Consider the following 15,864-nt stretch of genomic DNA (forward strand, 5'->3'; position numbering starts at 1 on the left):
AAGAAAAGTTAATTATCACAGAACTGTATGACAGGAATTTATTAGAAGCATTACTGCTGTATTTCAACACTGCAGGTAGTTTCCCTGTCAGGAAAATCTCCTTCCCAGGAATTAGTTATAAATGTGCATCCACTTTTGATGTGCATGTAGACCTGACTTTGCTTTTGAAAGTAGAGCAGCCTCCTTTCTTCTTCTGCAGGGTGTGCTCCTCTTCAGAGGTCATTGGTGTAGGAATAATGTTGGAGGAGGAAGAACTCCACACAAATGTCCAGATCTCCTATCTGCCATCCCTGGTCTCACAGTGTGACCTAAGGAAGGTCCATCTCATGTCAAGGATGGGAACTTTAGAGGTTTTGCTTTTCTGTGGGTTTCTCTTACACCCCAGGCTTTCCTTCCAGGGAATCAGGAAGAGGTAGAGAGAGACAGCGAGAGAGAGCCATGGTTGGGATGCTCATGAGATTCTGCAAGCTTCTGGGTTTGATCCTTCCAAGCTTTTCACTGCTCTGAGAGTCCCAACTCAAGGCTCCCAAAATATTAGAAAAAGGGGGAGAGGCAGCTTGGGGCTACCAAGCACATAGAGGGGATGCCAAAGAAAGTTTTTGCCAGGTACTCAAGCAAGAATGGGGCATGGTACAAATTCTCTGCAACTTGATCTCCTTGGCTTTCATGCAGGGCTACCCAAAAATTGAGGGTTTCATCAACACAGATACGTTATCAGGTACAGCACACCAAAAAATAGAAAGAAAAAAATTACAAGATTACCACAGGCAACAGTAAACTATACAGATCACCTCTAGCTACCACTTCAAGAGATTTCAAATTGTTTTTTTTAATGAAGTGTTTACTGTAATACTGAGAAATAAATTGTTCTGTTAGGTGGCACATGTGTCTTTATAGATCTTTATGTGCCACACTTTGTCTCTCATCCAGAAGATATTTTTCTAATGCCTTTTTTTTGGGTTTTTTTTCAGTATTAAAGAAAACAGCCCCTTACCATTTTCACAAGCTTGCTTAAGTACCAAGCATATTAGCAGTCTGAAATGTTTCCATGTATGGGTGACAGAAAAGAAGGTACAAATGGATCCTAATTCATGCTTAGGTAGCTCCATATTTGGAAGGGAAAATGAGCTTTGCAAAATTTCCTGAGGCAAGAAAGACAGAGTTTTTAATACAAAAATCCGCTCTTATGGGAATAAAGAGAAAAATCTTTGAGTTCATCAAGTGTTATAAATTAACTGAGACATCCTCAGACTTTGTGGTCTATCACTGTATGTGGAGAGGAAAGAAAAGATTTTCCAATGACTTTAATGACACTGGACATGTTAGGATCATGATAAATCTACTTACCTATACCATCTGGACTGTGGTATCTTCTCTCCTTCATTTATCAAAATTCCAAATAAAGGATTTTATTTATTTATGCTTTGTTCCCTACAGGTAAATCAATTTTGATAAGGGAGGATAATTTGGGTCTGTTACAAAAGTGAAAAAATAAATATATATAAATTAACAGGGATTCTTTTTGCAGAGATCACATTCAAAAGTCAAAACAAATAAAACCTGAGTGGGTTTAAGTATCCATGATTGTATCTCAAACATTGCCACAGGATGTCCAAAAAATACAAACTTTTCAGCAGGTCCTGAGACTCTTTAAAATGAAAGAAACCACAAAGCCCAGCACTTTCATAGGTTGGTAACTGGAAACAAGCTGGTTAGAGATTGGTAACAGGAAGCAAGGCTTTAACCTAAGATATCTCAGGGAATCAAGGACAATAAATTTTGAAAATTACCTGTCCCTTTCTAAAAAATCAGTTCCAAAAGGCACTAAAACACACCCCCCGCACATCAGATGGAAACAATACAAAAACCCCGGTCTGCCTCACTTACCACCAGGCTGGTGTGGGCTCTCATTCCCTAATTAAAGAGGCCCCTGGAAAATACTGACCGTAGAGTAAAACTGCTGCAGTGTGAAAGGCTGCTGTCCTTAGAGGTGCTTGTTCACACCCTCTGCAGAAAGGCACCAGCAACCACAGGAGAGCCAGGAGCACAGAGGGGCAGAGCCCCTGCACCTCCCCCAGGACAAGGATGGAGCAACTGCCAGAAGCTCTGGAGCACATGATGGAAGAAACGGAATCCTAATGAGTCATTGAAACAAAATAGCAAGAAACACAACTTAAGGCATGGCAACCAAAGAGCATGTTTTTTAATATCAAGGAAAAAAAATAGTAATTTCTGTGCTGGGTAAGTCAAGCCTTTATTGCTAAACCAGCTTAAATTAAAGCAGGTGGCAAACTGCTATACTCTGTAACCAATAAAAGCATAAAAATCAGTTTCACAAATTATTCCTTAGCATTCCAGTTGTAGCAAGCAGGAGATTCAGGAAAACTTATTTTAATTAAAAACTTTATTTTTCATTACAATTCACAGTTTATACATGGCAAGAGGAACCCTTGCCATGTGGACATTCAGAACACTGTGCTGGGGAGACAAGGGTCTTTGTTATAAGAGCATTGCTCAGTGCTGTGTCATGGAACTTTCTTAGTTTTAAAAGCGTACTCTCTGTAAATGTTAATTGACTGATATTTACACTGAATGTACATATTAACTTATATTTATTAGAAAACAAGCTAAGCATCCAAAAAACATGAACATTCATATCTTGTATGTTATCTAATGGTCAGAGATGCTGTAAGATTTGCCACTTGAATCATGCCCAATCAGCAAAGTCCCATTCTTATTTAATTTACAGAGCCTAAATTTTTCTTTAAGGCCTGTTCTATTCATTTTATGTACAGCCAGGTTACAATAGACTAAACATAAGGAAAAAAATGCAAAATTATCCATTCCATCCTGCATTTCTTCTGAATCTCATGTACAACCTATAAGCAAAACAGAAGGTACAAAATTAACGTGTTTTCTTAAAACCAATAAAGAAAACCCACAGTCTGGTTTAGAGCTGCTTCTTGTCAGCCTATCCTGTCTGAACAATCATCAGTATTCAGATTGTGCTATTTATCAGCTCTTCTTCACGCCTGCATTGATATTCAGAGCCATTTCTATTTGAAATGTAGAAAGTCACAGTGATACCAGTTTCAATTGCATTCCCACGTTAGCCACAGCTCTGGCACAGGCAGCCCACGTGACATTCAGGAAAGCACTCCACCAGGATTCCTGGGTAAAATATCATGGAGCCTCTGGGGTGACTTGGCTTAAAAAGGAAATTAAGAATCCTTTTCATACCAAATATCTGGCAGAAGGTTTATGTTTATTAAAAATAGCTGTATTCTTCTGCATTGTTTTTTGGATGTGATTATTAGAACACAGCAATTTAAAGCCTCCCCCTGCCTCTCATCAAAACAGTAATTTTTACTTGCTCTTGTCATCTACCAAATAATTTAGTGATAGATAAATTGCAGATTTTTTGGTACATCTGATGAAGAGAAAAACAACTGCTGAACACTGCTTGGAAAACTAAGACCTGAAAAGGGTCTGCAAAACCTACAAGTCAGCATGAACGAGTATCAGCTGGACCTGAGTAAAACAAAACGCTTCTGGGGGACAGGTTTGCAACTTTTGAAACTGCAGTGCCTTTAAATTTGGAGCTAACAACATCAATTGATGATTGTTGAGTTTTGGCATTCATTCATGCTGGTTGGTATCTTCACAACAGACACCTTTGAAACACCACCATTTCAAGAAGAACGAAAGGCTTAAATGAAATACACTTCTCATGCAAAAAACCCAAACAAACAAAAGTCATACAGGAACTGTAGAGGTTCTGGTTCTTCAAAAGATAAGGCACTGACCAAAATTTCTTAGGTAAAAGGCTGCATAAGAATTTCTTGCCATTTACAAATGTGTTGTAGTCCAGAAATTGTCCATTCCTAGGCTCAGTAAGGTAGACCCTGAAATTTTAAGGACTGATCCCTCAAAGCTACATTGTTACCATAAACAAGTGAGATTCATTCGTGAGGCCATATGGCACATTAGAAGTGAAAAACAGTCTGGGCAGATAAAGGCAGAAAACATTGCTTGTTCCAGCATCTTTTGGAAACAGCAGTGCCATTCATCTATGTGTCTCTGAAGAGATGCGATGGTAACTTGGGACTGGAGTTTTTCTGTGGAACTCATGCACACATATAAAATGCTGCTAGCACTGGTCATTGACAGGGTGGAAAAAAAAAGGTGTATGGCTAGTCTAAGCCAAGAGCTTCCCAAGGGCTGGGATCCAAAGTCATGGCTACTTAATGTTCTCAATCACGGCTATCTCTTCTGCTGCACAGTGCGGCGTCAAACCATTCATGTAAATGCTGTCTGTCTTTGTCAGAGCTGGCAAGAGGTCCTTCTCGCTGGTCAGGTGGTTCACTGACAGCGTTCTCTTGCAGGGGGTCAGGTCTTGGTTGTGGTTGACAGCAAGTTCTGCAGAGAGCTTCCTTTTGATGGAGGTGGCCCGCTGGAACTTGTCATAGATCTCCACGCTCAGGCGCCTCCGAGTCTCCTTGAACTCGGCGGTGACATTGGCTGTCCACTCTGCAGCGTGGGCTCTGAACTCCCCAACCTGCAGCAAAAATCAGCAATAAAAAGGAAGTATTATGGCACCAAGGACTTCAGACACTGTTCATTTCAGGAGCATGGGGAGAGTGCAGGGCTGCCAAAGAGCTGCCGCTGCCACTGGCACAAATTTCTCATGCCTAAGACTCACTCTTTTATTGACAGCAGCTAAAGAAGAAATGTTGCACTAGCAAGAGTTAACAACAGTTCCAAAACCACAAAAATATTCTCTGATTTTTTTTATTGTTATCATAGGCAGTCAGCAATACAGCGAAGCTGCAGAGGCTTGACAGCTGCACAATACCCAGCTGGTCAGGGGATGCTGAAATCCCAGCAATCCAGGCTGTGTTATGTATTGTTACTAGGGTGAGGGGTTATTTATGAGCACTTTCACTGTCTCTGGAAAGATCCTTGGGAGACTTGGCAAAGAATTTCCTAAATTTAGACAGAAAAGCTTTTTCAAAGGAAACCATTGGCTGTTTGCATCCTCTTTCCTGTACTTGCTCAAAGATAGCACCAACACAGCAACAGCTAAAAGTCACCTCAGTGGCATGTCTGCTTCCCAGCCTGAATCCCAAATCATCCTTATTTGTCCTCAGATATGGCATAAGGTAGACTAAGCAGATCTAGTCTGAGGTAGACCATGGTCTGTCATTTATTTATTGTTTATATTTTTGCACTTGTATTTCAGTCAAACCGCTGTTACATTAAATAAGTTATGTAGGTAACTAAAGGATGCACCCTTGTTGATATAATCTCATTGTAACTGTAAAGGAAATAGATTGTTTCTCTTCAAATCTCTTCTCCCTCAACAGTTTAATATTGGGAAGGTGCAGCACAGGGATTATAGACTACTCATAAGTACAACTCCAAAAGTGAAGCATTCCAGGACACTTTAACCCACAAAAATAGTCTAATTGGTACTGTTCAGTCCAGAATTTCAATCACTGGCAAGCAAACTTGACTTGGTAAGCACAGAAATGAACAATAATTTACACAGAGAAATATAGGGTGCAAACCATTAGAGAAAAAGCCACAAGGTTATTTATGCTTTGCAGTGCAGTGGAAAACAGGAATATGATGAAGGTAAAAATTAGTCAGCTCATCCAGGGGTGACAGAGTTTCAGGAAAACTTTCCCCCCTCCAGAAACAAAACAAGATGATCTCTTTACCCAAGGGTCATTTTATTACATTCATATCTACTTCAGTGAATTACACAGATGACAAATGTGGACAAAGGTCTGTTTTCTAAAACAAGGGTATTTATCTGCAATACACAGAGGACTCACCTAGCTGCATGATTATTAGTATTTAATTTGTGCAGCTAGGATCAGACACATTAAACTTCAGATCTGAAAATAATGAAATCTGCAATGCTGAAACATCTCAGCTGCTCCAATATTTTACTTGTAGCAAACAAGTAATAAAAAAATGATAAATACTATCAGTGCGCACCCTGGGGCAATTTTTTTCCTTTTCCTAAGCCCTACTAAAGGCAGGTTGCCAAGGTCCTGGAGAATGGCTCTGTCCAGGGGAGCAAAAAGCCAGTACACAGGTTTCCTTTTCATTGTATATATATATATACCCCTCACCAGTTGTGTAAGCATTTAACAGACCAGGTATTTTGCTCAGGCACACATATCTGGCATTGCATATGGTCACATTCAAGCAATACTATCTGGATTTAAAATTAATATTTCAATTTTTTATCTTTTTAAGTCCCCACGCAATTTCATATTTGTCCAGGACAGAAAATCAACTGGCCTTGCTTCTGAAGAAAGCAAGTTTATGTGATAAACTCTAGAATAGGCTCAGAATGTTCCTGGTGATGGCCTGTCTTGCACTGGGCAAGCTGTTCTTGGGCATTCAAGTTTTTCAGGAGAATCATAAAATTGTAGTTGTTGGGATAGCTGATGTCTGAATTCTAGTGAGATTTCTTTGGGGAAGCAAGTTTATGCAGCCAGCTGAAGAGCATCAATAAATGTGCCTTTGGAGATAGGCTCATGCCAATTAAGGTGGTGTGGAACACTGGCATGGTGGACACAACTCTACCTGTCCATACACCAAAGTTGTGATGTTGGTTTATATTAAAATTGTAGGAGAAAAACACAAATTGAAATATGGTGTTATTAATGCTATTGCTAAGTAGAATCAAGATGCAATAGTAGAAAAACAGAGAGAATTGAAACACATTAAGAACCAGGAGTTTAGTGTTGTTTGAAATATACATGCCCCAAATCACTGCTTTTGGCTCCTCTTTTTCATGTGCACTGAAATGCACTCCAAAATATTACCTCTTTGAAACAAAACTCTTAATTCCATAGCCCTTACAGACTCAAGCAGGATTGTAAGAAGAGGATTATAAGAAATGTGCCATTTTGACTACCAGTGCACATTAGTTACTTGCTTATATAATTTGATCCCTCCTTGATCCATAGGGACATATCTGTAATATGTTCAGGTTCTTTCTGTCCTTAGGTTATGACATTTTAACACACTGCATTGCAGCTCCTCTTCATCTGGGCTCTGACAACCAAAACATGTCTCATGCAGAGCAACTGAAATGCCAGTTGCCTGTGCTGCTCAAAAGTAATTAAATTCTTGGCATACCTACATACTGTAACAAAAATTTACTTTTCTCCAGATCTCTTGCCTCATTACAGCACAGCTCTGTAGACTCTGCAGCTGTCATAGTTGGGGGCAGTGTGACATGAGGACAAGGCCTCTTAGTCACAGAAATTATTGACAACTACATACTTAACATAAGGCTGAATGTCACAGAATATTTCAGAAGCAATAGGAAAAACATGTCACAGTGATAGCACCTGACTCAGCCATACAAGAAGCAGCACTAATTTGGTGATGCTTCTCACTTTAGCCTTCAGGGAAGGGAAATGCTACTAGTAATGGGGACATAGGTCCCTATCCCAGCTCCTGAACTGACTTCCTCCACATCAAAATCCAAATTAGACTGCAAGGTGTTAGACGTATTTCACAAGGAGTATCAACCTAGCTACGCTGAACATCAAGAGCAAGTAACTGCATTATGTATTTAAGAAGCAGGAAGCAGCACCCTACTGCCTTATGATTTCAGGGAAGACAGGTCTCAATAACAAGTTCTTGAGAGTTATGGTATATAGTAACACAACTAAGTATTCCACACAGCACACTTCACTACAAAACAAAACAAAATTAAAAGAAAAAGACACCAAAAAACCAAAACAACTTCCAAAACCCAACACCCACAGCTTTTCCAACGAATGAGCAGCATTGACCCAATTCCTTGCCCAGCCCAGGTCACCTGGCCTCCAGCTACCACTGCCAGGGTATCCCATATGATCTGCACCATATCCAACAACCCTATGAGGATGTCTCAAATACCACAGGTCATCTCCAGTAACACCTCCAAATGTCTGTGCCAATTTATGTGTCTACCTGTGGTGGAGATGTCACATTTACTAATTTAGGATATAATGAGAAACTGCCTCTGAACAATTTGTGGAGAGTGTTCTACTCATTCTTGTTAAAGTCATTACTGGGTTTTTGGGGGGGTTTTGTAGTGAAAAACAAGCAGACATCAGTGAAGTACTGCATGAACTTCCTGAATGACCAAACAGTTCCCAGGCTGCATGATCACCAATATAACTTCAAGACAGATATACTGAATTTGACAGAACTAGAAAAAAAATACGGACATTAAGCCACCACTCCTTCACCTACCCCTGCCAAAATCCATCTAAATGAATAATGTCCTAGAACTGGCTCTCAGTCAATATCTCTAGTAAGGTCAAAAGTTCGTATGCAGTTTCATTGCTACTGTGTTTTAGCTTTCTGTCCAGCCGAGCTCTGCACTTGGGTAAAGGCCAACAGCATAAACCAGAATGTAAAAATGTCCAAGGGGATGCTACTGTTGAAACTAAAAAAACATTTCAACATCCTGAAGCACCTGCTTCATCCTTCAGTACATTTGCTCTAATTCCTTATACTTGTCAAGAGTTTGAGAATCTTTCCGGACATTCACAAAATTATCCAAATACTAATGCATGCAAAACTTCCCATCATTCAGGAAAACCACTCATCCTATTAAGTGTCTGGAAAGCACAAGCCATGTAGCCATATACAAGTAATCTGTACTTTGAATTAAGCCACATCTGTGCTCTAGCAGGAAAACAAACAATCAAAAGCATAATTAAGGACATCCTTAAATAGACCAAGACAAATGCACTTGACTAAATTAACTTTGCCTCAGTTTTGCTCCTCTGTCATGGGGATATTTTTGAAAAACCCCAACATCACAGTAAAATCAGTTAATCTACTTCTGCTTACAGAGGGGAAAGAAATATATCCTGCTTGGATGGAGCTCAGATATATGACATGAAAGTTATGATATACTCAGGAGGAGGTATACCACTGAGTAGAAAATAAGAAAAAAATAGCATTATATATATATGTCATGCAAGAAAATGGAAACATATATTTCAAAGTAATGTGTGCAGCTTTTTCTGTCACAGCTGAGCATTATGTTGTTTCCCTTTGGCACACAGGGCTCATACATTTTATGATGAGCATGTTAGTGCAAGCCAAAAAATTGAATTTAAAAAGCAAGTAGATGAGCTGGAGGTACCCATTTGACTACATTTTAGGGTGAAAAACAGGTGCCCTTCCTTACAGATATTCTTAATGGTCTAGATGTTGCCCAGTATATAATTTCTTGCATTTTTCCCTAATGCATTCCCAAAATTTTCATGGCTTCATTTTTCCTCTCCAGTGTACTTTATCCTGCTACTTAAAAATAACACATCCAATTAACCTCTCTATGATGTGCTACTCAGACAAAACTAGAAAGTGCATTACATGTCAAATTATGCAGGCAGCACAATACAGAGCACAAAATTTTGTCTTAGCTCTCAGGAAATTCAGCCAGTGTTCACAGAAATTGTCCACAAAGCTCCTTTAAAAAATGTAGGTACAGAGAGGGGTGATGGGTTTAACAAGTCAGCTGCTGGGTGGGTTTATCCCTGAGTGCATCAGAGGGGTTTCCTACCTGCCATCTCACTTTTCTGCAGTTCTGAGCAGACATATGCTGCCTTTTCCCATGCAAGTTGCTGCTTGACACAAATTTCTATTACCACCTCAGTTTCTATAGGCTAGAGAAGACCAGAGTGCAGAAGAGAAAAAGAGAAGCTTCACAAAAATTTTTAGTAAAACCTGTGCATTTGCTGCACATGAAGGGAATCTCATTTACATTCCACCTAAAATTCCCAACCAAATGATCTAGCTGTCAGTATTTCTGCTACTACAGTGTTATTAGTACATATCCAAAATACCTGTGGAGAGGTGTTTAGAGAAGAGTGTACTCTACTTGTCTTTAAAGGTAAACAGCCACAAAAAGCAAGAAATACCACAGGCAATAATGAGATACCTATGCTGAGCTTTCCCAGGTCCACCATGTTCTATGATGAACCACCCTCTTCTGTGCCTTCATCCTGTCAGGACCTCGGTTCTGTAGCAGGCAGCTCTCCTTCACCAGGCCTTCAAGGTACCAGACTTTGATTTCAAGAGGAATGGCACGCACGAAGCAGTAAGTGATGCCTTTTTGGGTTCCACTCACTGGTATACACATCCCTCTGTTTTTCAGATAAATATTAAAGGGGAAAAGATTCTCTTTTGTGAAATTGTCATCTTCTGGGGTAAGGCTTCAGTTACATAGACAATTGTATTTTTGTAGCCATGGTGGTCAGAAATTTTTGGGAGCAATGTTCTCCTGAAAGAAACTGGATTGTTGAGTCCCATAATAAGCAATAGTTGTGAGTTCATTCTGGTGAGCAATGATTGTTTGGTTTCACCCACATAAATTCCATGAACACATCTGATGTCTTGGATGAAATAAACCACATTCTCCAATGGGAATGCAGAGACCCCATGAATTTTGATTATTTTATTTGTGGAGGAACATTCATGGTGGCAGCTGTGGGAATATGTTTTGTGGAGATGTAACAGATGGCAGATGCAAGAAATGGCCTTTTCCTCTATCACGGTTTGATTCAACAAAATAAAAACAGCCTAAAAAAACATGCCTACAAAACAGAAGCAGATATACTAAGAGTCATCACAGTTATTTTGTTTCACCTTTTTTTTTTCCATAAATATGAAGACTGCTATGGTAGGTATTTCCAAAGAGATGTTACTGAATATTGCCCATCAGATATGTCTTTTTATAGATCTGCATGTGTGTAGTCTCAGTAGTGTAGACAAGTTATGGGCCTGACAATCTCACTCTCTATTGTTCTGATTTATTATTAATTTCCAATGATAAAGATTAAAAAAAAAAAAAAGTTGAAATTTTCCTTTAAAAATCAGTTCTATTTAGTGGTTTCAGCTGCCCCAGAGAGCCATCCAACCCCTCTTTCAACCTGGTGAGAGTGAATGACATGCGCCTGTATTAGCCACAAGAAACTACTTAGGTTTGCATAAAGCTCTACCAGCTGAGCCTGAGGTGGTTCAGGGGAACAGTGTGTCTCCTCTGCCTGTGCTATACAGCCAATGACTTGGCTGCAGCCAGGAATAGCAAACATTTTAAGAACTGTACTAGAAGCATAATGAAACCCAAGCCACAGGCAGTTGAAAGACTGCCTAAATTTTCTCCCAGAGGAAAGAGACAACAATTGTTTCATAAACTCACTGGACTTTTTTTAGCTTATAAAGTTATGCTAAAAAAGAACAAACATAAAAAAGGACTTTTAATTTCCACTTGGTAATAAGGAATGATTATATTAACTACTTGGTCAAGTCCAAGAAAGAACTGTTTATTTCTTAACTTTCTAGTGTCAATATCTGGAGTGATAGTTGTGTGAAATATTAAAGCTCCACTTTGGCTGTTCAACGCTAGTATTACAACTGCACCTACTCCTTGTGAAAGGCAGTACTCTGTAGCTTTTTTGGTCCCTTTTATCTGCAATTGCAGAGCATTTTCCTCAACATCAACAAACCTACTTGCAAGGGCATTCTGCTGAACTTGCTTTGTCTGGGAATTCATCCTCAAGACAGCTATCAGATTCATACACTCAACATTAGTGACATGTTCTGGAGTATTTTCCTAACAACATCCAAGCACTGAGATTATCCTAAAAAAAAAAGTAAGGTTGTCAGGAATATTAATCATGAAGATACCAGTGATATTTAACCTGGAGTATTTTCAGCCCACAATAAAGTAAACCACAGATATATTTTTTGCTGTAACAAAGGATCAATTACATCTTATCTCCAAAAATTAAGATTTCTCAATGTAGATCATCATAATATACATTCTGGGAATCTTCATGGGTAATTAACGCCAAGAAATGCCATTGTTACAACTGATCTCTCTTTAATCAATTTCTCTTATTATGAAGTATGAGTCTCTTGCTGTAAGTTTATTTTTTTGCAAAGTCAATAGTTCTTGCCTTCACTCCCTTGCTGCATGCAGCCTCCACTGGAGTAATTCTTCCCTGAACACTGTGGGAGAGCAGGGCCAGGCACAGGGGCTGCCATGAGAGACACTGACAGTGTCCCCATGCCCTGGGCCACGCTGCTCCTCATGGAAGTGTCCTTGGCAGCATATCTCCTCTAATCAGCACCCAGCAGGACCTGGTACTCAATATGCAGTAACAAAACAGCATTCTCTGAGTGCCTGGTATGCCCAGCTAAGAGGCATGATACAAATATAAATATAACCACAGCAAAACTGTGGAGATGTTATCTGTGTGTGTGTTGAATCTGAAGTGAAGCAAGCATCACATGTCCAAAGTACACAAAACTATGAGGAAAGACCTCAAAAAAGTGTCAAAAGCCATCAGCTGTTTAGTTTTCCTGGAATTCTCAGAACAAGATGTTCTTTCCTATCCATTATTGCACACATTGCCACAGCAGACTTTTAAAAGACTGATCAATATAGGAACTCAGTATTACAGACTGTTGCTAGGGCAGGTTCAGGAACATCACCAGGATAATCTAAACTCATAGAAAGGAAGAGAAAAAATTGCATTCAGAACCAGGCCAGTCATTTCCATCTCCTCCTTACACCAAAACCACTCTTTATGCATCCCTGAGACTCTCGGCTGCTAGAGAGAGACTGTACTCCCACCTTTTATTTTGGGTTTGTTTTGGTTGAATTTTTTGTCCTGTTGCTAGTCAAATTTGACTGGAGACATGCAGTTGTTTTGACTGTAGAAAGATTTTATACTTCTCCCCATCTCATAGAAATCATTAAAAACAATCACCTTTTCAAACATGGCTGTTCCTTCCCAAATAGACTTTTCTGCACATCTTGGATGTACTGGAAAAAAAACAACTCTTAATGCAAGACAGATTTCTCTTCAGATGCTTCCCTTGCATTTTTGTAGCTCTCTGCATTTTTGCTGAAGTTTAGACGAAAAATCTAGTGGCTGTTTTCCAGTACACCAGTATATACCATTTCCAGTATATACCTTTTAATAACATCTGCAGCAGTACCACCACTTTGCTACAGAAACTTGATTAATCCATGCTTGCACATCTTAGAATTGTTACCCTTATTAATCACTGCCTTGCAAAATTACTTTGAAACCATGGCTTTGACACTGTATTTGTCTGCCATAAATATTTCCATTTCAGTGCTTTCTAGGAACAGACTTCCATCACATCACCCTTACCTTACCAATTCAGTGAACTTGTGGATATAAAATTTGCAAAACTGCTGCAGTTTGGTTTGGTTTTTTGGGTTTTGGTTGGTAAGGGTTTTGGGTTTTTGTTTTGTTGGGATTTGTTTTGAGGGTTTTTTATGTTTTTGCCTATTTTTCTTTTATGTTTTAGATTGTTTGTCTGTTTTCTTTTGCCAGGAGGTGGGAGGGTTGGTTGGTTGGGGGGAATGGACATATGAAAAGTCCAAATAGTTGTTTTCTTCAACAGAAGCTGACTCATCTCACTTGAAACAATGTAAAATGGACCAGCAAGTGACTCTGATCACCAGGTTGAAGAGTTACTCTCTACCATCTTCATCTCTAAGTGAACAGATTTTGTTTCTTGAAACAGGGAGAGCCAGGTCAAGAGTTCATTGAACAACTGAACAACTTCTTCCTCCTCTTTGGTCATACGCCTCACTACTCAGCCTCTGAGGACAAGTCTGTTTGCCTGGAGGGTGAAAACCCTTCAAAACTGTTTCTCACTTGAGTGCACTAATTTTTTTCTTTTTTTCATGCATACAAACCTAGATCTAGAGTCTCTCTTTGGGGGCTATGAGAAATGAGCTCAAGTTCTCTTTCTGCTGGGTCCCTTATGCTGGGTGAGCACCTTCAGCCTAAAGCTAATAAAAAGGCAACAAATAATATAGGGAGTGCAATAACCTCCACAGCATCATCATGACAAGCCTAATTCTGTTTTGACAGACTTGAGTGACAGGTCTGTCACTGGTGCCAAGAAGATTAAACTGAATGATGATTCAGATGAGTCAAATTTGTTGAATTTGTTTATAAATATCAAATATAGCAGCTGCCTCTTGAATTTCCACAAGAAGTGAATGTTCTACTTCTCATAACATTTTGGGCTTGGTCTTTAAAGCTGGCTGCATGTTGCTCAATTCAAAAGACAGGCAGCATGAAAAAATCATTTGTCCATACTGAGCTGATATCTAACATAAGTCTGTCACCTGGACTCCCGACACACAGTAAAGCGAACTGGCTCCTCCAGGATCTATAGCCCAAATGCCTAAGATTGTTGGTTGGGTAGGCATTTTTGCTGAAAATTCTGGAATTCAGAAGCTCTGCATACAAAAGTAAAAGAAAAAATATGACAAAGAAAAAAATCCTGCTGAAAATTTACCTTTTGAAGAGACTAAAATCAGAAGATTTTAAAAGTGCTCTGAGTAATCAGAGTGTAGAGAATAATGAAGAGGAGGGAGTTTAAGGCAAGCTAGTATAGCTGAGGCTGAACTTCAGAGACAGATCGCCTACTTAAGAATACAGCTCACAGCATGTTCCAGTGACTTTCTGACATTTCATCTATCTTACTGTATGAGCTGCTTCCAGATCTATCCTTCTAAAACTCCCACTTCTGTCTCTACTTGTCTTTCACTTCCCTCCCCATTTGATGCATTCAAAGTTCTCCAGAGTATTTCAGGAGACAAAAGCCACCAGAGCAACTGACTGACATACTGGTTATCTGGATTTTAATAAAAAAATATAGCAGTTCTGTGCATTAGTGCATTTCTGATCAGATTTTTTTTTGTCTCAGATCCACTTGCATGTGGCAAACTTTCCTGATAGTGTACTGAAAAGAATATAAATGTTTTATTTTGTTGAAACAGTCAACCTCAAAGTCTTATGTAAACTGCTTCTAATAACAACACCACTACATTAAAATGTATGACTAGAACTACAGATTTTAGGTGATACCCATTAACAGCATGGTTCCTCTCTGGAATAAGGAGGACTTCCTGTCATGCCCTAAATATGCTGGTATTTATTGATACTTTTTACTTTAGACTAAAGGAAAAGGCAAAAAAGAGATTAGGTCTGCCTACCAAAAGAAATATACCTCTGATGATATCAAGTTTTGGTTGTTGGGGGGAAGTAAAGAACAACACTTGCAACCTCTCTGTCTCACTCTGGACTCAGGTAACATTCTCTAGATTTTGCTACTTAGACTGCTGAAACCAGCACAATTGATCACTACTGAATGACCTGCTCCTTCCTGTATCTAAAACATGTTACTGTGTTCTAGGAAGGCAGGATATAAGTCCTATACAACACCTGGTTTATTTGTTTATACCCATAACAATCCCCATAATTTTCAGGAAAGTTTTCAGCATCCTATTTCCTAGGAAATATATTAAACTGCTTCAGCTTTCAGAGTGCACTGATCACAGTTCTGTAGATTTTTTCATGGACTCTCTATCTCAAAAGGTTTTAATATATAGCATTATTCCCCACTTCAAAGGCTACTTTTAGGTATAAGGGGCTATTTCCCCAAGGACTGACAGTTAAAAAATACACTCCATACTTTGAACTAGGTTTTTTCATTGCACACATGGATATTGGAACTCTAGAGAGGTTCCTCTGGTATAATCTGCATCCATAGAAGCTGGAACAGCCCACTGTAAATTTAGGTTTAACTGGAAAAAAGAAAAGACATTCCGTCTCATCTGGCTTCTGCTGGCACAGAAGAGAGTTGATAACTGCATTTCCACTAAACTCCTTCAGCATCTTCACTCAGATTTTCCCAGGAAGATAGCAAGAATGGGCTAAGCAGGTTTTATCATAAAATGAAACCTGTAGAAAAGTGCATATTTGTAAAATGCTT

General features: G+C 39.2%; 1 protein-coding gene across 5 annotated transcripts in view; it reads right to left on the minus strand.

Moving 5' to 3' along the window:
- Positions 1-2,245: 2,245 nt before the first annotated feature.
- KCNK2 (potassium two pore domain channel subfamily K member 2) overlaps positions 2,246-15,864 on the minus strand; it is a 130,590-nt gene continuing 116,971 nt past the window's right edge. For all 5 annotated transcript variants that reach the window (XM_030946020.1, XM_030946021.1, XM_030946024.1 and 2 more), the window contains one exon: positions 2,246-4,558. In XM_030946020.1, the coding sequence (XP_030801880.1) occupies positions 4,241-4,558 (318 nt within the window). In that variant the 3' untranslated portion in view covers positions 2,246-4,240. The remainder of the gene's footprint in view (positions 4,559-15,864) is intronic.

This window comes from Camarhynchus parvulus, chromosome 3 (genome assembly GCF_901933205.1).
Source record: "Camarhynchus parvulus chromosome 3, STF_HiC, whole genome shotgun sequence".
NCBI classification, from domain to species: Eukaryota; Metazoa; Chordata; class Aves; order Passeriformes; family Thraupidae; genus Camarhynchus; species Camarhynchus parvulus.